This window comes from Phoca vitulina, unplaced genomic scaffold (genome assembly GCF_004348235.1).
Source record: "Phoca vitulina isolate PV1807 unplaced genomic scaffold, GSC_HSeal_1.0 scaffold17, whole genome shotgun sequence".
NCBI classification, from domain to species: Eukaryota; Metazoa; Chordata; class Mammalia; order Carnivora; family Phocidae; genus Phoca; species Phoca vitulina.
Window position 1 is genome coordinate 28,643,330 of NW_022589720.1, and position 24,732 is coordinate 28,668,061.

General features: G+C 34.4%; 1 protein-coding gene across 2 annotated transcripts in view; it reads left to right on the forward strand.

The window, feature by feature from the left end:
- Window positions 1–24,732, forward strand: part of NIPBL (NIPBL cohesin loading factor) — a 201,911-nt gene that overhangs the window by 78,651 nt on the left and 98,528 nt on the right. For both annotated transcript variants that reach the window (XM_032415149.1, XM_032415150.1), the window contains exons 2-6: window positions 12,329–12,471; window positions 14,499–14,664; window positions 17,014–17,141; window positions 20,518–20,617; window positions 21,154–21,305. In XM_032415149.1, the coding sequence (XP_032271040.1) occupies window positions 12,408–12,471; window positions 14,499–14,664; window positions 17,014–17,141; window positions 20,518–20,617; window positions 21,154–21,305 (610 nt within the window). In that variant the 5' untranslated portion in view covers window positions 12,329–12,407. The remainder of the gene's footprint in view (window positions 1–12,328; window positions 12,472–14,498; window positions 14,665–17,013; window positions 17,142–20,517; window positions 20,618–21,153; window positions 21,306–24,732) is intronic.

Here is a 24,732-nt window from a genome sequence, read left to right on the forward strand (position 1 = left end):
GCCCATTGCAGGGCTCAATGTGAGGCTCGATCTCATGACCCTGAGCTCATGACCTGAGCTGAAACCAAGAGTTGGCCACTTAGCCGACTGAGCCACCAGGCGCCCCAGAGGCAGTTATTTTCATACTTTGTGACAAACCATTGTTTCTTCTAGTATTTTAAAGCTGTGACTAATTATGCAAAAATAGTGATTTTAAATTCAAGTTAATATTTTTAAGGAGAATATATAGGCTATGTGAAAAGGGAGAAATATTCAAAATTAAGCAACTATAGTTGCCATGTTCAGTAGCTAAGATATATATATATATATATCAGCTAATATATTACTTTTTTTTCTTAAGTGGCATGAAATCAAAGCCCTATGACAGTCCATCATTAAGTACCAGCCACATAATCTTTTCCTTTGTCCTAGGTTCTGTCATTCTTTAGGGACTAGAACATACCAATCATTCCCTGTCCCCAGTTCTTCCCCTTTTGCCTAACTCTTACTCATGAGATTTCCTTAATGACACATTCTGTGACTGCCTACACCCCCAACGTAAACTTAGTTACCGTCTTTTTATCTTTGAAAGTGCCCTGTTCTTTTCATTTAGAGAAGAGCATGGATTCTGGAATTTTAAGAGCAGAAACTGGAATCAGACATCTGCCAAGTTACTTAACCTTTATATGCTTCAGTTTTTATTATCTTAAGATGAAGGAAGGTAATAGTAGTGCCTATTTAACAGGATAAGGATTAAATGAACTAAACTATATAAGAATTAAATGAACTCAATATAAATTAATATGAAATGAAATACATAAATTCTTTAGAACAATTCCAGGCATATATTAAGGGCTAAGTATTATTTATTATTGCTGCTGTTGTGGGATTTATCATAGTATGTAGTTATATTTACATGGTGATTATTCATAATATCACTCCTACTGGACTCTCTGAGCTTCATGAGGATTTTTTTACCACTGTATACACGATACCCACTATCTGTCAGGTCCTATTCTTGGTGTTGGGTGCTAAGTGCAAGATTGTGAATACATAAAATATTAGTTTCTTAAAAAAATAAGAAATCAGGTAAGGAAGAAAAAGGAAATTAGTTACTTACAAATTTCATCACCCAGTGATACAAGCATACTTAATATTATCAAGCACTGGTAAAGAGAAGCTGACCTACTTCCTCAAGTCCTGGCAATTCAGTATTCTGATCAAAATTGAAAGTGTTTTATTTCCATTTTAAGTTTAGTTTGCTTCTGAGTTTGTGTAATAGTTAATGGTGCTTAAAACATTATTTGAGAAACCTATCTTTTTATGTCCCTCTTTTCTGTACACCCCCTCCCAGTTTTACTTAGATTTCTTAAGCAGCAATAAAAGTCCCCTGAACATGAGGTAAAGTTTCTCTTCATCATTTCTTTTAGGTACTTTAAAAGTCAATCAGCTATCATATATTCTGGTCATAGGAGTTCACTATCTAGTTAATATCCTAAGACTTTCTAAACCAAGAAACAAAACAAAGAAAGAAAGAAAACAGTAAATATGTTGTTTTGAGAGTTTAAGATTTAATTAAAGAGTTCAAGTGCTTTCGCTATTTGACATCTTTATCTTGGAGATTATACTAGAACACACAAAGTCACTTGATTTTGCATTTTTATTAACCTTCTATCTCAGTATGTATTGCTGTTGTTTTCTTTTAGTATTCTAAGTTTCATAGAAAGTTTACTTTTGTGTAACTGTGATTATTAAATAAATTAAAAACCTCACTTAAAATTTTAAAATCCAGGGGTGCCTGAGTGGTTCAGTTGGTTGAACCCCTCACCCCCACTCACGCACATGCTCCCTCTCATTCATTCATTCATTTATTTGGGAGAGAGAGGACGAGCATGAGCGGGAGGAGCAGAGAGAGAGGGAGGAAGAATCTCAAGCAGACTCTGTGCCAAGCGCAGAGCCCAGTGTGGGGCTTGATCTCACAACCCTGAGATCTCGACTTAAGCCAAAACCAAGAGTCTGACGCTTAACCAACTGTACCACCCGGGTGTCCCCCTCTCTTTGTAAAATAAATAAATAAATCTTTTTAAAAAAAGATTTAAAATCCGTTTCTCCTAATGAAAGATTGACAGAATTTAAAGAACTATTTTTTTTTCATTTTATATACAGAAAGAATATGGCATTTGATGTTAAGAAAACCTACATTTTATGATTAGTTCATTGAACATGAGCTTATAAATTTAGAAAAATATACATCCTTAATTTATATATTTATACCCTATAAAATAGTAGAGGGGTCCAGTGGAAATCATGAAAAAGTTACTATAGATAATGTGAATGAGAAATCACTTCTGTTTAGTACTCCTTTCCCTGTAAATCAATTTAAAATAACTTTGAAATGTAACTCCTTAGTAAGGAGCTGTTAATGATTTAAATTGATTTTTAAAAAGTTTTATCTTCCCTGAAAAGCTACCCCAATATCTTTTTCCACATTCATTAATCATATTAATGGTTATGTTTGGGTCTCTTGGATTCTTCTATGGGTTTTTGACATCAATTACAGAAATAGAGCCTGAAGGGAATATGGTGTCTTAGGCCATTCAAGCTCTGATAACAGATTGCCATAGACTGGGTGGCTTATAAACAACAGAAATTTATTTCTGACAGTGCTGGAAGCTGGGATGTCCAAAATCAAGGTACTGGCAGATCGATGTCTTCTGAGAACCCACCTCATAAACTGTCTTCTTGCTGAGACTGTATATGGCAGAAGGGGCAAGGGAGCCCTCTGGAGTCCCTTTTAGGAGGGCATTAATCCCATTATGCACCTCTTAGAGGCCCCACTTCCAGATACCTTCACCCTGGAGAACAGGTTTCAACCTAAGAATTTTGGGGGGACACAAACATTTAGTCTATAGCACATTGTTTAGCAGTAATAGATCTGGGAAAAAGAAGGCTTTTAATTAATACTGACCTCATATGAGAGAATGATATTTTGCATCTAACAAAAAAAGTTCCCTTAAAAAAAAAAAAAAGTTTATTATGGAAAACTTGAGTACATGCTAGATAAATAGAAGAGTATAATGAATGCCCAGTACCCATCACCCAGCATAGTCAACATGTTGTCATTTTAATTTCATCTGTACTTATGCCCATTCTCTAACCACTGCTCACTTATCATTATTACTTTTGCAGTTTTCTGGAATTTGGTGATATTTATATATACTGAAAAACAGAAATCTTAGCTTCATAATTTTCACAGGTGGGGACACTCATGTAACCAGTGATCCCTTCATGATACAGAACATTTCAGGGCACCTGGGTGGCTCAGTTGGTTAAGTGCCTGACTCTTGATTTCAGCTCAGTTCATAATCTCAGCGTTGTGAGATGGAGCCCGGGTCGGGCTCTGCTGGGTGTGGAGCCTCCTTAAGATGGACATCATCAAAATTTATTGTTAAGAGAATGAAAAGACAAGCAAACAACTGGAATAACATATTTGCAAAATACATGCCTCATAAAGAACTTTTAACACATAAAATTCATATTCTTAAAAGTCACGATTTTCAAGCTGTGCTCTAGACCTATTCTTACTAGACATCAAAGCAGAGATGTTGACTAGGCAATTGGGTAAATGAGTCTAGTATACAGGGGAGAAGTCAAAATAGGAGATATAAAATGGGAGTCATCAGCACACAGGTGTTATTTTAAAATCACAAGATTGAATGAGATTAAAAACAGAGTAAGAATAGGAGGATGAGAAGGAAGCACTACAAGATTCAAGAGTGGCCAGTGTAGTATGAGGAAAAACCAGATGGATATGTTGGAAAACAAAACAATTGTTCAAACAGGAGAGTGATCAGCTGTGTTGAATGGTAGGTCAAATCAGATGAGACCCGAGGCTGTCCATTGTATTTATTTAGCAGTAATAGATGCTGTTACTCACTGTGGCAAGACACCTGGTGGAATGATGAGAATAAAAGCACATGTAGTGTAGTTTCAAGAGAAAGGAGGAATGGGTTAGGACAGAAAAAGGATTAGCAATGCAGATTGTGCGTAAGTGATCATGATTTTTTTCCATATCTTCCTCTGCTCTTTCTTAATTACTCTTTTAGGTATTCTAAGTAATGATCTGTTGAATTAGAAAAATTTCCTAAAGTATAAAACATTCCATTTGGTCTCCTAAGTTGTCTTGAAGAATTTGTTGTGCCTAGGGCCTATGTCACTTAATGAGATCAAAAATCAAAGTAGCCAGAGTTTATTGAAAAAGATTTTTAGAGCAGCCAAATTCAAATAGCTAACTGAACCAAAATGACTGATAAGACTATTACATACTTTTATAATTTAATGTTAATATAGAAGTCTTGGTGTAAGGAGAGATTTCTCATATTTTATATTCATCCAAAAAAAAGTTTTCTTGTGTGTGTGTTTAAACACAAAAATTGCAAACTTCAAAATCTGTTGCTTTCTAGTGGTGTTGAATAATCAGTTCAGAAGAACTTGGCCAACCTTTGATGGGCTTAGTAAAAAAAATGTGAATTTTAGGGGCGCCTGGGTGGCTCAGTCATTAAGCGTCTGCCTTCAGCTCAGGTCATGATCCCAGGGTCCTGGGATCGAGCCCCACATTGGGCTCCTTGCTCCGCGGGACACCTGCTTCTCCCTCTCCCACTCCCTCTGCTTGTGATCTTGCTCTCGCTCTCTCTGTCAAATAAATAAAATCTTTTTTAAAAATGTGAATTTTATAAAAATAGAACTAGCATACAATCCAGAATTCTACTACTGGGTATTTATCCAAAGACTATGAAAACACTTATTCGAAAAGATATATGCACCCCTGTGCCTGATGTTTATTGTAGCTTTATTTGCAGTAGCCAAATTATGAAAGTAGCCCAGGTGTCCAGCGATAAATGGATAAAGAAGAAGTGGTGTGCACGCGCGCACACACACACCAGGGAATATTACTCAGCCATAAAAAAGAATGAAATCTCCCCCCCCTTAAAGATTTTATTTATTTTTAGAGAGAGAGCGTGTGCATGCATGAGTGGGGGGAAGAGGGAAAGGAAGAAGCAGACTCCGCCCCCCCCGAGCAGGGAGCCCGATGTGGGGCTCTCATGACCCAAGTGGAAGGCAGATGCTTAACCAACTGAGCCACCCAGATGCCCCAAAAAAGAATGAAATCTTTAAAAAAGAATGAAACTCGCCATTTGCAATAGCATGAATGGATCTAGAGAATATAATGCGAAGCCCAGAGAAAAACAAATACCGTATGATTTCACTCATATGTGGAATTTAAGAAACAAAGTAAATGAACAAAGAAAAAAAAGAGAAAAACAAAAAGTAGACTCTTAACTGTAGAGAACAAACTGATGGCTACCAGTGGGGGATAGGTGAAATAGTTGAAGGGGGTTAAGAGTACACTTATCTTGGGGTGCCTGGGTGGCCCAGTCGTTAAGCGTCTGCCTTCTGCTCAGGTCATGATCCCAGGGTCCTGGGATCGAGCCCCACATCAGGCTCCCTGCTCAGCAGGAAGCCTGCTTCTCCCTCTCCCACTCTCCCTGCTTGTGTTCCCTCTCTCGCTGTCTCTCTCTCCGTCAAATAAATAAATAAAATCTTAAAAAAAAAAAAAGAAGAGTACACTTACCTTGATGAGTACTGAGTAATGTATGGAATTGTTGAATCACTATATTGTAAACTAATATAACACTGTATATTAAACCATACTGGAATTAAAATTTTAAAAATAAGCGATCTTTATTTCTTAGTGAATTTTGAATTTTTATAGTTGAAGGTGTGCCCTCTTGTGGACCGTTCAGTGATTTCACATAAAAGCATTTTCTCTTCTATTTCAGATTAAATCAATCATGTATCATCAAATGTGTTATGGCCAGAAGTTGAGACCTACATCTGACTGTCATAGTTCTTTAAGACCTAAACCTCATTTAGAAAGAAATAAAATCTCCATTGTTTGATTTTTCATTTCCAATATCTTTGTGTAGAAAATAGTCTCATGGTATAGGCTACAGTCTCAACCTCTATTAGGGGCTTAAGATAGACTGTTTCTTTTGCAGTGGAAAAGAGGGTGAGAAATAAAATTTTTTGGTGTGGGGACGTGGATTAGTAACCCAAATCATAGCAGCACTTGGAAATTTCTTCCATGGCCTCTCTGTAAAAAAAGAAAAAATTAACTATTAACTCCAGGACTCAGGACTATTTTTTCCTGATGGAGCTTGTATTTTTGCGTATTTTGTTAAGATTAGACATTGTATAACTACTTAGCAGGACTCTGCTAGTCAATTTAACTATAATAATCAGCTGGGACCTTTTAAAGTAATATGAGCTTTTGTTAAAGTTGGTTTGTATAAAAATGCATGTGAAATAAATTGGTAAGAACAAGGAAGAAAACTGATTATAGAAATATATAAAGTTTTACTAATCATTATACTTCTCAGTGAACATACACATACTCTTTAAAATGAGTTTTGAGAGACCCTAAAACTTCAGCCTGATTTGTGACTTCTCTTTCTAGTAGTACTTAATAATGGAACTATATTCTTCTATTACATATTATATACATTAGGATATAGCTGCGTTACTGGAATACACATAGGAATAATGCACATTTATTGGTATCCAGCATGGTGGCTGCAGGGAGCTCAGGGTTCCAGAAGCAAAGCATGTGTCCAAAGAGAGCATTAGAGCTGTGCTGTGCTTTTTGCTTTTATTTTGCACTTCTCTTATTTAATGGAAATAACTTAGAACTATAGAAAAATAGAAATGTTTTAAAGAAGTGAGGGGCACCTGGGTGGCTCAGTCGGTTAAGCGTCTGCCTTCGGCTCAGATCGTGATCCCGAGGTCCTGGGATCGAGCCCCGCATCAGGCTCCCTGCTCAGCAGGGAGCCTGCTTCTCCCTCTCCCTCTGCCTGCCACTCCCCCTGCTGGCGCACTCTCTGTCAAATGATTAAATAAAATCTTTTTAAGAAAAAAAAAGTGAAAATTTTCACAGTGTGGCTGATTGGGAACTGTTTTTGAGCTAGGATTTAAGGAACATCTTTTGGGAGTATCTTAGAATGTGAAAATTTTGTTCTTGAATACATTTTAGGCAGTGAAAAGGAATATGAAGGTAGCTTGACTAGTGAAAGGATTCTGCTAGAGAGGTGCCACTCTCAAGGGAGTCACTGTTACCGGTTTAAAATAGTAAGTAGTACAACGTAGATTTATTTATTTACTTATCTGGCTATTTAGGATTTATATTCTCCTTGTTTCCCAAAAGAATTTGAGGCAGCTTATACTGTTCGATGTAATATAAACTGAGACAATAAAAATATTCTGGTTTTAAAACCCTCCTTCCCTCCCCACCCAAAAATAGTATAATAATAACATTAGCAAGGAAGAAAGGTGTTAATTAGCTAAATATTTTACATGTATAGAATTTCGGTTGATTTATAATGTTATAATCCTGCAAGATGACAACATAGTGTAAAGAATACTGAACTAGAAATCCAAACATTTGTATTCTAGTCTTGACTCAGTCAATTACTAGCTGTGAGACCTTGAACACACAGTTTCTCTGAGGGACAGTTTCCTTACCTTTTACCTTTTGCCATAGCAATGTAGATGTTTCACAGTTTTATGTTCTTCGGATACTCATGAGAATATAAGGTTTGGTTAGAAACATCTGAGTTCAGATCCCAGCTCTGCTCTGTCCTGTCTGTATAACCACAGACAAAGCGTTTAGGCTCTGAGCCTTCATTTTTGAATCTGTGAAATAGAGATAATCTTCATAACCCTCTGACTTTGGTAACAATTAAGGAAAGGTATATGTTAATGTCCCACACATAAGAAGTGCTAAAAAAGTCTCCCCCCACAATGTTACCTTGTATCTTGCCTGTCTCCTACTATTACAATTTAACTGTTATCAGTCCTCTGTGGATCATTTTCATAACTATAGCTGTAATTCTGACCATTTTTTGTCAGTTCTGGAATTTCCAACTTTCTACTTTAGACATCTCCAACTAGATGCTCAATAAATGTTATCATTTCTAGTGTTTTTCACTACTAAAGAATTGAAGTTATTCAGACAAGATTGTACACATTTCTTGGCTATGGGGTACACTCACTGGCTGTCCAGGAAAGTTTATCTACCATCAGATTGTGAGAGCACCTTTTATTCCAAATCCATCCCAATTTGAATATTATTATTATAACTTCTACCAATAATTTTTTATTTGCATTTCTTTTGTTTGTATGAAGAAACCATAAGTTTTAAAGTGAAATTAAATGAGCAAAGAACTAGAGCCTTTAAAAATCTTGTCAAGTGCTTAGATGTCCACATCAGATTCATATATAATGGGTTGAAATGAGAATTTACCATAATATCTTATACTAATTAAGAATTATTTTAATTAAACCAAGCCATTCTAAAATAAACTGTAAATGATTTCTTAGTTTGTATTTGATTTAGTCCTTAGTATTACAAAGATTAGGTTTTATTCCTTACTTTTCACTACCAATATTTATTTCAGCTACCTTATCATTTAAGTAATTGTGGGTATGTATGCCTAGGACTGCTATACATATTTGTAATACTAAGGTGAAATATATACTGGAATTTCAAATAATTTATAATACATCTTTCAGAAGTGGGGATTATGGGTGTTATTGAAGACACCTTTTCCCTAATTCACCCTTGTTTCTCCTCTGTTTTCCCATATGTGTGTTTTTCAGTTAGTAACACTACTAACTTTCTGGATCACTTACTATATGCCAGGTAGTATGTCAAGTGATTTACATGCATTATTTTGTTGCATTCTCATCACCACTCAGGAGGTGGGCTTCTATATTCACTCTTCTATTTCTTTCAGTTGGCAACTTTGAAACTGCTTTGCCTTGGTTGACCCACAATTAGACATTTTACCTGGAGTCACAAAGCAGTGTGCAATGTAAACTTATATTTCCATTCCTACCATCCCTCTCAGTGTTGATCTCAACCCACTAATTTTATTTTATAATCCACTAATTGGTCACCATTCACAGATTTTAAGTAAGTAAAGCACTGCCTTAAGTGACAGTTCTAAAGGACTCATTATAATCTCCTTTCCCATTTGGTTACCATTTCCTTCTGAACACATTGTTCCCCAGAGATAATGACTTTCAGCTTCAGTTTCAGCAGTTTCATGAAAGACAGTATACTTTCACAGAGCCAGGTAGACCAAACACTGCCCAACCCAGAGCCAGAAATGTCATGTCTAGTTAGTTAGAGTTCTGTATATTCATTTTTAGAATTCTAGGAATGCTCTTTCTTGATGGACTCTGGTCACATTCCAGCATAGGCAGCAGCATTTCCACAAATTACTCATATTTATCAACATCTGTGACTTTAGCTAAAATTTTAAGTCCATTTCGACCAAAGTCTTCTGCTGTTCTTCAGAAGCTTGGCTTCCAATGAAATCAGCGTAGTTCAGCAGTGAGGTATAAATATATTTGTCAGTAGTCACCTACTCGGTCTATACAAGCTCTTTAAACCGAGGAAGCATTGTTGCTCTCCTTTCTTTCCCCGCTTACTTCCAGTTTTCAGTTGACATCACAGTATTAACATGCCTTGTTATATCACTAAGAAAAGCACAACAATCCTGTGGTTAGATTTATTAATCTCCTAATTTATATGTGGTAACTAATTAAATCATTTTTGGACTAAAATACTCCAGGCTATCGTTGGGTCGGCTTTACATGTTACTTGGGATTTAGGAAAACAGAATAAACTTGGTTAGCCCACGATAGAACCCTCTAGCAGATTGTTCTCTATTGGTTCCCGTCCTCTGAATTAAATAAATAACATGGTCACTTGTTACTTAATCTGCTTGAGTATGGCAATTTACATTTACAACAGTCATACAAGAATAACAAGATGTTTTTGTGCTGTTCTGTACATAATTTGCATGCAATTGCTTTTTTCCATTAATTACTAAGCATCAACTGTAACTTTTTTATTAGCCTAAACTTAGAAAAAAAATCTGTTGCGTTTTGTGTTTTGGTGACTTCTGTCAGGTTTTAAATTTTTTTTTTAAGTGCTTGATACAACTGCTAAATTTATAGTGTTTCTTTAAATTTCTTTAGTGTTGTTAAAGAATCAAATTAATAACTTCAAAGAGTAAAGTCCACAGTATAGCAAGGACAATTATAAGATAGCCAGTAGTAATTATATCTTTCCTATACCTTTTCCTGTGCTATTTCCTATACTATTTCGTTTCAGCAGGCTCCTACTAGCAAACTTTATGTCAGTCATTCATCAAAGGAAAGCAGTCAAGTTGTTTCCTTGGCTGGCTACTAGAAAAGAATGTACATATAAAGGACACAACTGTAAGGAAAAAAAAAAGAAATAATTACTAAAGAGACAAGGTAGTTGTTACCTTAGAAGGAACTAAGGTGTTGACTTTTCAGATGGTCATTCTATGGATATTTACTTTATAACTCTGTTAAGCATACATACATGTTTTATGAACTTCTGTCAACATATATCTATAATAAAAGTGAGGAAAAAAAATTCTTAATTTTAGCTACCTGTATACTTCTACTTTTATTTTTTTTTTTAAGATTTATTTATTTGAGAGAGAGTGGGGGGAGAAGGGCAGAGGGAGAGACTCTTTCAAGCAGAGTCCCCACAGACTCCCTTCTCGTCGTGGGGCTCGATCCCACGACCCATGAGATCATGACCTGAGCTGAAACCAAGAATCAGACGCTTAACTGACTGAGCCACCCAGGTGCCCCTATATACTTCTACTTTTAAAAAAATTTTATTTGCAAAGTTGCATTAAGATATATGAGTAAGAGGAGTTATTCGTGTTATATCATTTCACTGTTTTGAAGTTTACAATTCAGAAAACTTAAAGGTTCTTTTAACTAACAAGGAAATAGAATCTCAAAAAATGTTTAAACTGAAAATTGTAATTTAGTTTTCTATTGTAGCACTGTGTTTTAGTTGACATGCAGACTTCTATTTACTGATGAACTTATAAAGTTATTTAATAAAGGCATATCTTTGATTAATGTGCACATTATTAAAATTTGTATACTTCAAAAAAGGTTCTTCAACAAGGACACTGTTAAAGGAAAGATAAAGGTTCCAGAAAGCCACATGTTGAAATTAAGATGAGAAAAATTTGGGGACATTGAACAGAATGGAAAACGTATTCAGGAATTTTACAGAATGTCTATATACACAGACAAACACAGAATTACATTATAAAAACTGAATATTTAAGTCAGCTAAGTCATACAGGAACATTAAGATGTTAAAGCATTTCTCTGCCCTTTCTGTGGTTATGTATTAATTATGTGATTGGTTGATATTAAGAAGCATGCAGTGGTAATTGGGAATACAGGGTAAGTATATGAACATTATATAAGAATGAAACAAGACAAGTTTCAAAAATTGTCACAAAGGAATATATATTTACAAAAGAATATTGATTGAGCTATAAGTGAAGGTTAGATTAAGGTAGGCTTTTAGCTGAATTTGTCTGAGGTTTCATGAAGTAGTAGGAACTTGCCCTAGATCTTGAAGAATTACAGGATTTGGACTAAAGTATGGATGGGCTATCTAGGTAGGGAGATATATAAGGAAATAAATAAAAATGTGAAAACACAAGGTAGGTTCAAGATAATCTGATCAGCTTGATTGAAGAGGATGGTTTATGTAGAAGAGTAGTGAGAGACATAGCTAGCAAGGCAAGTTGAAGCTAGATTTTAATGTGTCTATGATATGGAGAATTATAGTGCTTGTCAAAACTGAGTATCCCAGTTTAGTAATGTAGCCTACTGGTTACACGGACTCTTGAACCAGATTGCTTGGGTTCTGTTCTTTCCTCCACAAGTTACTTTAAACTCCCTGTAAATTAATTTCCTCATCAGTAAAATTCAGAAAATAATAGTACCTACCTTACATTATTGTTGTGAGAACTAAATGAGTAAATATATGCAAAGCATTTTGCAGGGCCTAATATATGGGAAGTATATATGAATGGTAGCTATTATTGTTATATAGATTAAGAAACAAGAAAAACAGAAAATCTTTTTTTTTTTTTTTTAAGATTTTTATTTATTTATTTGACAGAGAGAGACACAGCGAGAGAGGGGAACACAAGCAGGGGAAGCAGGAGAGGGAGAAGCAGGCTTCCCGCTGAGCAGGGAGCCCGATGTGGGGCTCAATCCCAGGACCCTGGGATCATGACCTGAGCTGAAGGCAGACGCTTAACGACTGAGCCACCCAGGCACCCCAGAAAATCTTGTTTTTTATAGACATTTCCCTAATAGTATTATATTTGACATATTTTTACAAATAATTGTCTGTTTTTTGTTGCAGTGTTTGGGAAATGGGAAGTAATGACAGCTGGCACCTGAACTAAGTACTTTTATAGGCAACACCATTCCAGAACTTCAGGATGAATGGGGATATGCCCCATGTCCCCATCACTACTCTTGCGGGGATTGCTAGTCTCACAGACCGTAAGTTTGCTTGATTTATCTAGTTTATATTCTATTCTGAATTAACAATGATTTTAAGAGAGACTGTAGAAAAAATTATTTGTAATTGTCATAAATAACAAATTATTTAAGATACTAGATTTTGAATGACAAATATCATCATTTCCTTTGGTTTATTGGCGTGCATGTGAAAGTAACAAAATTAGTATAGTCAGCTAATAGAGAAGACCTTCACTTCTGTTTCATCCTAAGGATGCATTAAGAAATGGTGGTATTTGTTTGTTTAAAGGTCTTACATGATAAAGGGATAAATGCAAAAGTAAAGACCAAAGATGAGACAAAGCATTAAAGAAAAATCAAAACTGAAGAAGCATGGATTTGCATATAGGAGCAAATGTAGACTTTTTAAAAAGCACTTCTAGAAATAACTGAAACTGTCCTTTAAAGAAGAAGGTTTGATAGCCCAACTTAATCTGATTTCTTAGCAATGGTCATTTTGGATGTCATCTTCAGTAATCTGTTGGAGTTTGTCATAGATATCAGCAGCCCATTTTACTCTGATCATTTAAGTTCAAAGAATTCTGTCATTCTTTTGAGATTTACTTAGTGTAACACAGTTTTTTAGGGACTCTTTCTTATGGTAGCCCACTCTAACTCTTAATTCTTAATCCCTGGGTAATGGTACAAAAACAACCCATAGTGTTAGTCCCTATGTCATCCTATCTGAGTAAATAAAGGGAAAAAGAGATAGGAGAGAGAAAAGTAGAAGGTGAGGACATCACATTATGCAAACGTTGGGGCTTTATAGTAAAGGAGCTATGAGGAAATAACTTTAAGAAGTATTTTTATCTGTGTTCAGTAGTCCTTAATATTATTTTCCTGTTGTTAATTTCCACCTGGTTTTAATGGGAATAAAATAGTTAATAGCCTATAGCTTTGGGGTTAGGAAACTAACATGGCTAATTTGTGAAATCTGAATAAGAAAGTGGTGGAATTAGGATAATGCAGGTAAGAAAACTTCTGAAACTGTGTTTAGTTTTTGTTGTCACTTTGTTACAGGTAAGGCACAAATTCATATGATATGTAGAAGTGCCAAATCAGATATACTACCAGGGATTTATTTTTGGTTGTCCTCCCCATTATCTCAACTGTACCTTATATTTTAAAAGTTTGCCCAATAAACCCTGTTTATTAAGTAATAATTTGTTTCCTGTATTTTTATTAATAAAAAACCTATTATTAGCCACTGGGGCTGAGCAGCTTGTTACACTGTATAGGTATTAGAAATTAAGCCAAAAACAAAGATACTTTAGTTAACTTTCTTAACTTTTACTTTAGACAAATGAATAGATTTCCATTATGTGAAGAGACAGTAAATAGCTGGATTTAAACTACTATATAAACATTCATGTCCTTTTGTTTTCTGTTAGACTAGAATAAAGAGAGGAGAGAACTATTTAGGAATTTATAACTGAAAGCATAATTCCTTAGATAGTTGGCTTCCACCAGAATCCCTATTCCATAATGAATGTTCTTCTGCTAAAGTGATCTATATTTTTTAAATATATACTTAAGCTTTTTAAAAACATATTACTTGTGTAGATATCAGGTGAAGAGTTGGGTATAATTACTTGGTTTATTTATGTGGGATTACTAGTGATTCTGATAAATCTCAGAAGCAAAAATAAATGAGATTAATTAATGTATTCTCAATTCTTAGAAGTTACTTTTTAACCCTACCTTTTTGGCTTCTCATTTATTAAATGAATAAAGATTTAAGATATGAAAAGTCATGCATATAAAGGAGTTGAGTTTTATTCTTAGGGACTAATAAACTCTTTTATTGCCCAAGTGATGTTTTAGGGTTTTACAGAGTTGATTGGTTTTTTTGGGGAGAGGTAGAATGCCTTTTAATAATTTGTCCCATTGATATTTATAACTTATTTTTAATCCCAAAATACTTGGAAGCAAATATTTTATAAGCAAATAATATAAAAAGACTTCTTACAGGCACTCAATTTCTAATAATCTGATTTTATTCCAAATAGTCCTGAACCAGCTGCCTCTTCCATCCCCTTTACCTGCTACAACTACAAAGAGCCTTCTCTTTAATGCACGAATAGCAGAAGAGGTGAACTGCCTTTTGGCCTGTAGGGATGATAATTTGGTTTCACAGCTTGTCCATAGCCTCAACCAGGTATCAACAGATCACATGTAAGTATAATTTAAAAGTGAAAGGTTTTGGTCTAAGAGAGTCAGTATTCCTGGTTTTATCCTTTATTTCAGAAAATTTACAAACAGTTTAATTTTAAAATATATGAATGGGGCACCTGGGTGACTCAGTGGGGTTAAGCATCTGCCTTCAGCTCAGGGCATGATCTCGGGATACTGGGATTGAGCCCCCACATCGGGCTCCCTGCTCAGCAGGGAGTTGGCTCCTCCCTCTCCCTCTGCCGCTCCCCATGCTTGTGCTCTCTTTCTCTCTCTATGTCAAATAAATAAATAAACAAAAAAACCCTTTTATTTAAAAATAAAATATATGAATATCCAAATGAGCCTTACAGTGAGATTTAAATAGGCCATAGTTATTTTGAGACAGTAGTTCTGACCCATGTAGCTATATGAAGGTCTTTTCAACTCTTTGAATAATTTTGGGATTCGTCAAGGTGGATCTGTGCAAGGAGGTCTAAAGTTGCTCAAGAAGCCGTCTCCTCCTTGATAATGCTAGAGTGATTAGAATTCCCAAATACTACTGACTATAATCTGTTAGCTTTATTTGGAATAGGCTCACATACTTTCCATGGGAAGTTAACCAAAACTCAAGGACTGACTCCATGGATGGCTACTACAAAATTGGGAGTAATTTTTCCCAGGATTTATCATATCATCTGAACCTAAGTGTGTATTTTCACCCAGTAGATTTTTAAAAAATAATATAAACATAAATTATATAGCTTATTTAGAAAATTTTTGCATATGAGTATACTTTAAAAAATTTTTACTACAGAACTAGTACATATTTATAATATCTAAACAACACAAAAATGTATAAAAAGTTAAATCCCTCGGGGTGCCTGGCTGGCTCAGTCGATAAGAGCATGTGACTCTTGATCTCAGGGTTTTAAGTTCGAGCCCCACATTGGGTGTAGAGATTACTTAAAATCTTAAAAAAAAAAAAAAAGTTAAAACTCCCATTCTTATCCCTTCACATCTCATTTATACAGTGGTACTCATGTATCCTTTCTTTAATTTTTGCTTTTTATTTTTTTAAGATTTATTTATTTGAGAGAGAGTGTGTGTGTGAGGGGTAGGGAGAGGCAGAGGGAGAGAAAGAATCTTCAAGCAGACTGCCCGCTGAGCAGGGAGCCCAACACAGGGGCCAGTCCCAGGACCCTGAGATCATGACCTAAGCCAAATCAAGAGCTCAACCGACTGAGCCACCCAGGCGCCCCTAATTTTTGCTTTTTAATTTAAAGATTCATTATTTAGAGGAATGAGGATAAAGCACATTATAATGGAGACATGATGACTCTTACAGTAATATACTAAATGTGAATTTTCTGATGGAGAAAATGAGAAATAGTAAAAATCAGAAGGAAGTCTAATACTAATATTTTGTCACTCCAGAAATTCTTCAGTGTCTAAATATTATATCACTTCTATATCTATACATACTTAACAATTATCACCAAATATTTAAAAAGATAAGGGAAATAGCACATATACATTTATGATTTATTTTATGGAAAGCTGCTTTAAGACTGCCCCCAGAAATTTATTGAAATTTATCATTGGACATCATTTTTATACATCTTTGTTATTAGGTTTAATGAGTGGAACAGAGACCTATAAAATGTAAAATTAAAAACACTATATTTAATTTTATCATTTAAGTTCCATAGTTGTAAATTTAATTTGCTACTTACTTTTAAGTTTATTGAAAATTACAACTAAGCTTAACCACTTGCTAGGTGGTTTTTTTGCTCCCTGATGACTTTATTTGAGAAAAGAATATTAGATGGAAAAGTTACATAATCTCTGGGTCTTGTCTTAACCAGTGTGGCAGCATTATTTCATTCAGAGGACATTCTCAAAAAGGCAGACTCATATTCAAATGTAAGAGAGAAAATATATTCCAAGTCCGAACATCAGCTTCTGTGCATAATTATCATCATTGTACCCTTTCATTATTTTGAATAGTTTAAAGTTGATTCTGTTTTCTACTTTGAAACTAATATGAACATTCTTAAATAAACTCATAGTTCCATAAAATCATGTTCAGGGCTTTTTTTTTTTTCCTCTGTTTAAAATAGGGAAACAAAGTTTTCCTTAGAAGAACTCCTCCCTGTCATTTTTGCTAATTCTATGCCAGGAATAGCATCTTCAAAAATCCATGAAGTTGTTGGACATCTTTTGTGATTTTTTTTTTTTTAATGCTATAAGTTCTTGATTTTCTACCTCAGTCTTTTCTGAATTTCACTAGTGAATTGCTATCTAACTAATATAGAATAGGGGATTCTTAATCACTATTCTCATTTTTTATGTTTATTTTTTTAATTCCAGAGAGTTGAAAGATAACCTTGGCAGTGATGATCCAGAAGGCGACATACCAGTCTTGTTGCAGGCCGTCCTGGCAAGGAGTCCTAATGTTTTCAGGGAGAAAAGTATGCAGAACAGATATGTACAAAGTGGTGAGGTTTTTCATTGAATTTCATATTGTACTTTTTGTGGGTCTCTTGTCAGAGCTTGTTTCACATGTAATTAAATTCAAGTGTCTCCTTTAATAAGGTAGCCTATCATCATTGAATGCTGTGTTGATAAGTTGATACCTTGAATCCAGCCAAGAACAAGAAGGAAACTAAATGGATGTTAATATTCTTGCAGTTTAATATGTAACTAAATTCCTTGGGAATTAGACAAAGCTAAAGCATATTTTGTTAGATATTTCAGAATGCATTCGTTTACTTAATCAAAGAGGTTTAGAAGTCTTTTTTTATTTTAGAAAATCATGGCATTGGTATGAAAGGAGTCTTTTCATTAATCATATAATAAAAATATTTGCAGAGCTTTTCAACATGCAGTATTTGTGTAACTAATTATGCCAAGTATTAGTTTTAGTACTGATGATTACATTCATAGTTATATAGTAAATTGGTTTAACACTTCTGTCGCCTTAGCAATAGAAAAGTAGGTTTATAAGTATTACTAAGGAAAAATCTATTTATAATAAATAATAACTAATAAATAATATAAAAAGCATAAAAATATGATATTTCAATATAGATAAAATTTGTATGTAGTCAGGGAGTACCCATGAGCATTTGTACTGAATCTTTCAAGCCCAAGTACTTATCTGGCTCTCAAGATTAAAATAGTCAGAAGGGAGTAGTTTAGACAACTCAGGCCCAGCTTAGTAAACTGATGAATTGTATTCAAGAATATTGCTGGGCGCCTGGGTGGCTCAGTTGGTTAAGCGACTGCCTTCGGCTCAGGTCATGATCCTGGAGTCCCTGGATCGAGTCCCGCATCAGGCTCCCTGCTCAGCAGGGGGTCTGCTTCTCCCTCTGACCCTCCCCCCCCATGCTCTCTCTCTCTCTCTCTCTCTCATTCTCTCTCAAATAAGTAATAAAATCTTTAAAAAAAAAAAATTGCTAGATATATTGGCAGTACCTCCATGAAGCCCTCCACTCCATTTCCTAGTTTTGTCTTGTTTTTTAAATAGTATTTGTTAATTTTGTGTATTTGAGTGTGAGTTGTGTTTTTAAAGCAGTTGCATATTGTCCATTCCCCAAAGTGAATCTATGGAAATGCTTCTTCCCAAACTCCCCTTCCTGCAAATTGAAGGCAGGTCTGCAGGACAATACTGTATGTTCACCAGAACCAACAAGCTAGGTTGCAGTAGGAGGAGACAGATAGTAATGGTGAGAAGTAAATCTAGAATTAAATGCTCTGGAAGAATGTTGTAATGAAAGAAAATATGGAGAGATCATTGATTGGAAGAAAAACTTACAGGATAGGAGCATTAAGCATAAGATAATGTGAGTAGATATAAAATTAAATAAAGGACATCTTCCAAAGCTATTTATACTACATTTTGTAACATTTTTTTAAATATTTAATTTGGGTAGTAAATCACTCTAATAAAAAACTTTGAGAAATGGGTGCCTGGGTGGCTCAGTTGTTTAAGCGACTGCCTTCAGTGCTCAGGTCATGAACCTGGAGTCCCAGGATCGAGTCCCGCATCGGGCTCCCTGCTCAACAGGGAGTCTGCTTCTCCCTCTGACTCTCCCCCCTCTCATGCTCTCTCTATCATTAGCTCTCTCAATAAATAAATAAAAATCTTTAAAAAAAAATTTTTTTTTTGAGAGTATTTACCTTTCAGTCACACATTTTGTATTTTATACTACATGCACTTATATTTTAGTCAAAAACATTGATTTCTCCATATCATACTTTGTGAAAACATAAACTTAGCATTAAAAAATGAATTGATTCATTGTGTGTTATGATTTTTTTCTAAGCGTTTCCCTGGTGATATTTGGCTTTACAATTTAAAAGGGTGATTCTTGGTTGCTAAATGTAAATGTGAGTCACACATATGGAGCAAATTTAATAATATGCAAATCACTTTATTCATAGTTCCTTGGAACTTTGAGATAATCAGAAAGGACTGTTAGAAATTTCATTTGCCCCCTTTTTAAAATAAAGCCATTGCTGTCAAACTAGTAATTCTAGCTTGTCTCAGACTGTTAATTCAGGGGAAACATTTTTTTAACTCTCATCTCATAGAGGATTGCCCTCCCTCTCAAAAAAAAAAAAACAGTAATTATAGTAATTAAATTATTAAGCTATGGAACATATGATTTACTACTGAATTGAGTTGGAAGAGAAAGCTCAGAAGTTAATTTAGACTGCATATAAAAGAAAACACATTATTAGTGGTAGATTCTGAGGTGATTTTGAGCCCTCGTCTCATTCAGCTGCTGTTTTAGAACTAGAATCCCTACTGCAGTATTACTGGCAAATGAACATGTAACTTCTGTTTGAATGTTTTTGGTGAAAGGCACTTTTCATATCAGTAGCAGGAAATGGAATTTGGGAATATAATGTGATGCTTGTAACTTCCCAAAAGATTAGCTATACATATCATAAGAAAGTTCAGGGTCAGTCATAGATTTTATCTTTAATTTTAAAATGTCTAAATAACTGAATTTTTCTGCATCTCCTATATAACAAAATGTCATTTGTGTAATAATTGAAGGAACAATGTCTAGCTTAAAAAGAAACATGAGAATCTGAAAGCTATCCTCACGTTTTCATTCTTTAATCAAATATTCATTTAATCCTTACTGTGTGGCAAAGGATTATTGTGGAAGAAGGAATAGGAGCATTCTGTTTCACTTCAGAACATTCAGATGGAAATTGCAGCAACTCAAAACTTTGGACCCCTCAATAAAATAGTATTCTTTTAAAACTGAGATCTGAATCACAGTGAAACAAGTAGTGTTGTGAAATGAAGCTTCTAAAGACTGGAGATGTCTGTAATAAAGTATTCCATGTAATGGAAAAACTACCCAACGACAACCTGTTGTAGGAGGAATTGTGTAGTATTTGGTCAGTATAGTATTTGGTCAGAGGTTAGATAAAGTGACTTCTAAAGCTTCTTTTCAAAGAAAATAAATTTAATTTAATTTAATAAATAAATTCAATAATAAATAAATTAATAATAAATTAAATTAATAATGGAATTTGGGAATATAATGTGATGCTTGTAATCCCCAAAAGATTAGCTATACATATCATAAGAAAGTTCAGGGTTAATCATAGATTTTATCTTTAATTTTAAAATGTCTAAATAATTGAATTTAAATTAAATTAAATCAAAGTAAAGCTAAATGATAGGACAGTAAGTAAGCAAATAAAAAAAAATTTTTTTTAATTAAATACCTGTCTCTGAACAGAAAGATCTTTTGAATGTTTGTGATAGAGCAATTGCTTTAAATTATTTAAAAGACATTTTACCATTAAAAGAAAATAACATGTTTTCCATTTTTATGTGCTATGTAGGAATGATGATGTCTCAGTATAAACTTTCTCAGAATTCCATGCACAGTAGTCCTGCATCTTCCAATTATCAACAAACCACTATCTCACATAGCCCCTCCAGGTAATATATGCATCATTTTATGAAGTACTGTTTTCTGTGATGAATATGCTTGTGAATACATACCTTTAGGTAATGGTGAATTATATGTAGTTGAAAAATTAAAATGCTTAGCTTTAAATAGTAATTCACATGAACATTTGTCTTAAAATGTTAGATGCAGAAATGCTCTAATATACTAATTGAAGTAGCTACCATCTTAGTAACTTAAATTCATAAAGACAAAAGAATGTGTTAAAATAATGTGTTTGAGATAATAAAATTTATAGAGTAGAATTTAGGGAGCATGACTTTATCTTAAATGGATACTTTTATGCAAGTAAAATAAATGAATTACCTGTTTTTACAAATTGTTTAGTGTAACTCTTAAATTATGAATCATGAATAATTTTTATATTCTCTGTTTTTCAAAATTTACTGTTTGCATAGATTTTGTTTTATACAAACCAGAGTTTGGAGAATTTTATGACAGTAAAATTTCAAGGAATAGCATATTTATTTCATTTCCTGATATTGTTTATTTGGATTTTGGGTTTTAGCCGGTTTGTGCCACCACAGACAAGCTCTGGGAACAGATTTATGCCACAACAAAATAGCCCAGTGCCTAGTCCATATGCCCCACAAAGCCCTGCAGGATACATGCCATATTCCCATCCTTCAAGTTACACAACACATCCACAGATGCAGCAAGGTAAGAAAGTTCGTTGTTTATTTATAGGGAATGCCTATAATTTCAAGCAAATTTTTTTTTTAATAATTTTTAAAATACAAACTAAAACACTATCCTGAAATTCATCATTTGGGAGGTAAAAGGATCCCTGTCATATGATTCTTTGGATTAGGTTATTATACAACTGAGTATAGTTACGAAATTAGAAAATGTTCTAATTTTTCTTAATTGGGCTTTCTTCTTACATAGCACTAAAGCCAAAGAAGAATTATGTTTTAATTGGTAAAGTATATATAGTGTGAAAATTTTACTCTGGAGTAAATACAGTGCTGGTAGAGAAAATCTTAGATGCAAAAATTTCTGGAATTAGATTACTAGTTCTCAGTTGAAGTTAGTTGATAATATGTCTTTTTAAGGCTATATTGCTTTGGGGGGGGGCAGTGCCTGGGTGGCTCAGTCATTAGGCGTCTGCCTTCGACTCGGGTCGTGATCGCAGGGGCCTGGGATGGAACCCCACGTCGGGCTCTCTGCTCGGCGGGAAGTCTGTTTCTCCCTCTCCCACTCCCCTTGCTTGTGTTCCCTCTCTCACTCTCTCTCTCTCTCTGTCAGGTGAATGGATAAAATCTTTAAAAAAAAAAAAGTTATATTGCTTTGGGGCATACGTCATGGCTTCTAAGTAATTTTTTATTAGTAATGTAAATCAAGTATATACTTAAAGTAAAAAAGTATATACTTTTTTTGAAAAATTTTAAGAAGTACAAAAGGGAATATAAAAATTTGTGTTTTTGTCCCCCATAATTAACAGCAAATTTTTAACATTTGCAGTCAGTTATTAGTTCCTGTGTGTATTCTTCTTTTCTATTTTGCATGGAGTCAAATGTCCTTTATAAACTTTTTAACTTACAAACTTTTAATTTAATCATCAGTCAAAACAGCCATCTTCTGGTCTCCCAAAACTAGATAATGAAATATTAGGTTGAGATATTTTATACACTAATTTAAGGGAAAACTAGGAGGCAGATGACACATTTGGAATAGATACCTCCAAAATTAGAGAATTTAGATTGAGTGCTGAACATGAGTATGTATGTATTTTGTATGTTCTTGATACTTGTGAAATATTAGTATACTCTGGCACACAAAGGTATGAGGAACATTTTAACTGTAATGAAAGGAAAATGTTAAAAGGACACATTTGGGGGCACCTGGGTGGCTCAGTCAGTTAAGTGTCTGCCTTTGGCTCAGGTCGTGATCCCAGGGTCCTGGGATCGAGACCCACATAGGGCTCTCTGCTCCGCAAGAAGCCTGCTTCTCCCTCTTCCACTCCCCCTGCTTTTGTTCCTTCTCTTGCTGTCCCTCTCCCTGTCAAATAAATAAATAAAATCTTTAAAAAAACGGACACATTTGTTTCTTAGGGAAATATCCACATACACATTCATATGTGTAGGAAAGAACATAAGCTTTTACTCTGATTACTATTGTTTTTTAAACAAGATAAACCCAGCTTTTTCAGAAGTTGAAATCACAAAATCAAAAGCGAAATATTAGTTTGAGCATCTGCCTGTTAGTAATGAGTTACTTCTTGGAAATTCTCAGATATTTGAGAAACTGAAAATATTACTCAGGGATTAGCCCCACCTGGATATTAAGGTTACCATAAATAAGAAAATGTAGTGTGGTAGGCACAAATGGATAGGTAAATGGGACAGAAAAGAATCCAGAAATAAGGTAAATATATATATGGAAATTTAGAGTATGTGGAAGGTAACATTTAAAATTTTTTTCAACCTGTTACAAAATTTTAGCTGTGTAGAAAAGTTGAAAGATAAGCACAATGAGCCCCTTCATCAACAGGCATCATAACTCTTCGCCATTAAATACATCTGCTAGGAAGAAGGAAGTTATATAAACACTAGATGTAATAATTCACCTCTAAAAAAATTAAGAACAGTTCTGTACTATCATTTAAAATGCAGTCTATATTCAGTTTTCACCAGTTGTCCCAAATATGTCTTTCTTACCCTTTTTTCTCTTCAAAACGTGATCTGATTAGAGATGTGAATCAAAATTAAAATGAAATAAAATTTTATATTAACTATTAGTAAACATTTTTTAGTTATGTGATATCTAGTATCAACAAATGTACAGGAAAATTTGAACTTCTACATTCTTCATAGGGATATAAAGTGGTACAATCTTTTTAGAGAGCATTTTGACAATATCATAATTTGAAATGTATATGCATCCTTTAGTAGTTCAAATTCTCCCTCCCTTAAGAAGAGGGAAGGGGATAAAACATACTCAGTTTTATCTGTAAGTTCTACCATGTGCTGAGACAATTAGTTATTTATATGGAAAAAAGTAAAATTGAATTCCTATCTCAACTACACAGAAAGATAAGATGGATTAAAGACCTAAGTGTGACAAAAAACAAAACTGTAACATTTTAAAAAGAAAATGTAGAAGACTGTCTTTTTATGTTTTTGTTAAGGAGGGAATCTCAGTGGCCAGTATACATGAAAAGATGCTTGGCTTCACTATTAATCAAGAAAATGTAAAAATTAAAATGAAAATCAGAGACCTTTCCCATTCTCAGAATGACAAACATTGTTGACAAGGATATAGAGCAGTAAGAACTCTCATATACTACCAGTAGAGTACAAATGGACATAAGTAATTTGGAAAGCTATTTGTTAAAATTTAGTAAGGTTTACAAATGGACATAAGTAATTTGGAAAGCTATTTGTTAACATTTAGTAAGGTTTAAAAATGAACCTGGGTGGCTCAGTCAGTTAAGTGTCTGCCTTCAGCTCAGGTCATGATCTCAGGGTCCTGGGATTGAGCCCCACATCGGGCTCCCTGCTCAGCAGGGAGCCTCCTTCTCCCTCTCCCACTGCTGCTCCCCCTGCTTGTGCTCTGTCACTCTCTCTCTGTCAAATAAATAAATAAAATATTTTAAAAAATAAAAACGGGCCTATCCAGCAGTTTCACTCCTAGACACATTTATAAAAAAGTCCTGTACAAGAAGAATACAATACAGGTACATGTATACATGTACAAGAATATGCATTGTGTTTATGACAGCAAAAGTACTGAAGCAATCTAAACATTGAATATAAGAATGGAATATTGTGTACGTTATGCAGCAGAATGTATCTGTTTATTTAAAATATGTGAATTTGGGGCGCCTGGGTGACTCAGTCGTTAAACGTCTGCCTTCGGCTCAGGTCATGGTCCCAGGGTCAAGCCACACATCGGGCTCCTTGCTTGGCAGAAAGCCTGCTTCTCCCTCTTCCACTCCCCCTGCTTGTGTTCCCTCTTTCGCTGTGTCTCTCTCTGACAAATAAATAAAATCTTTTAAAAAAATAAAAATAAAATATGTGAATTTAACACTACATATGTAAAAATGGGTAAATTTCAACATATTGAAATAAGCAAGTTAGAAGGA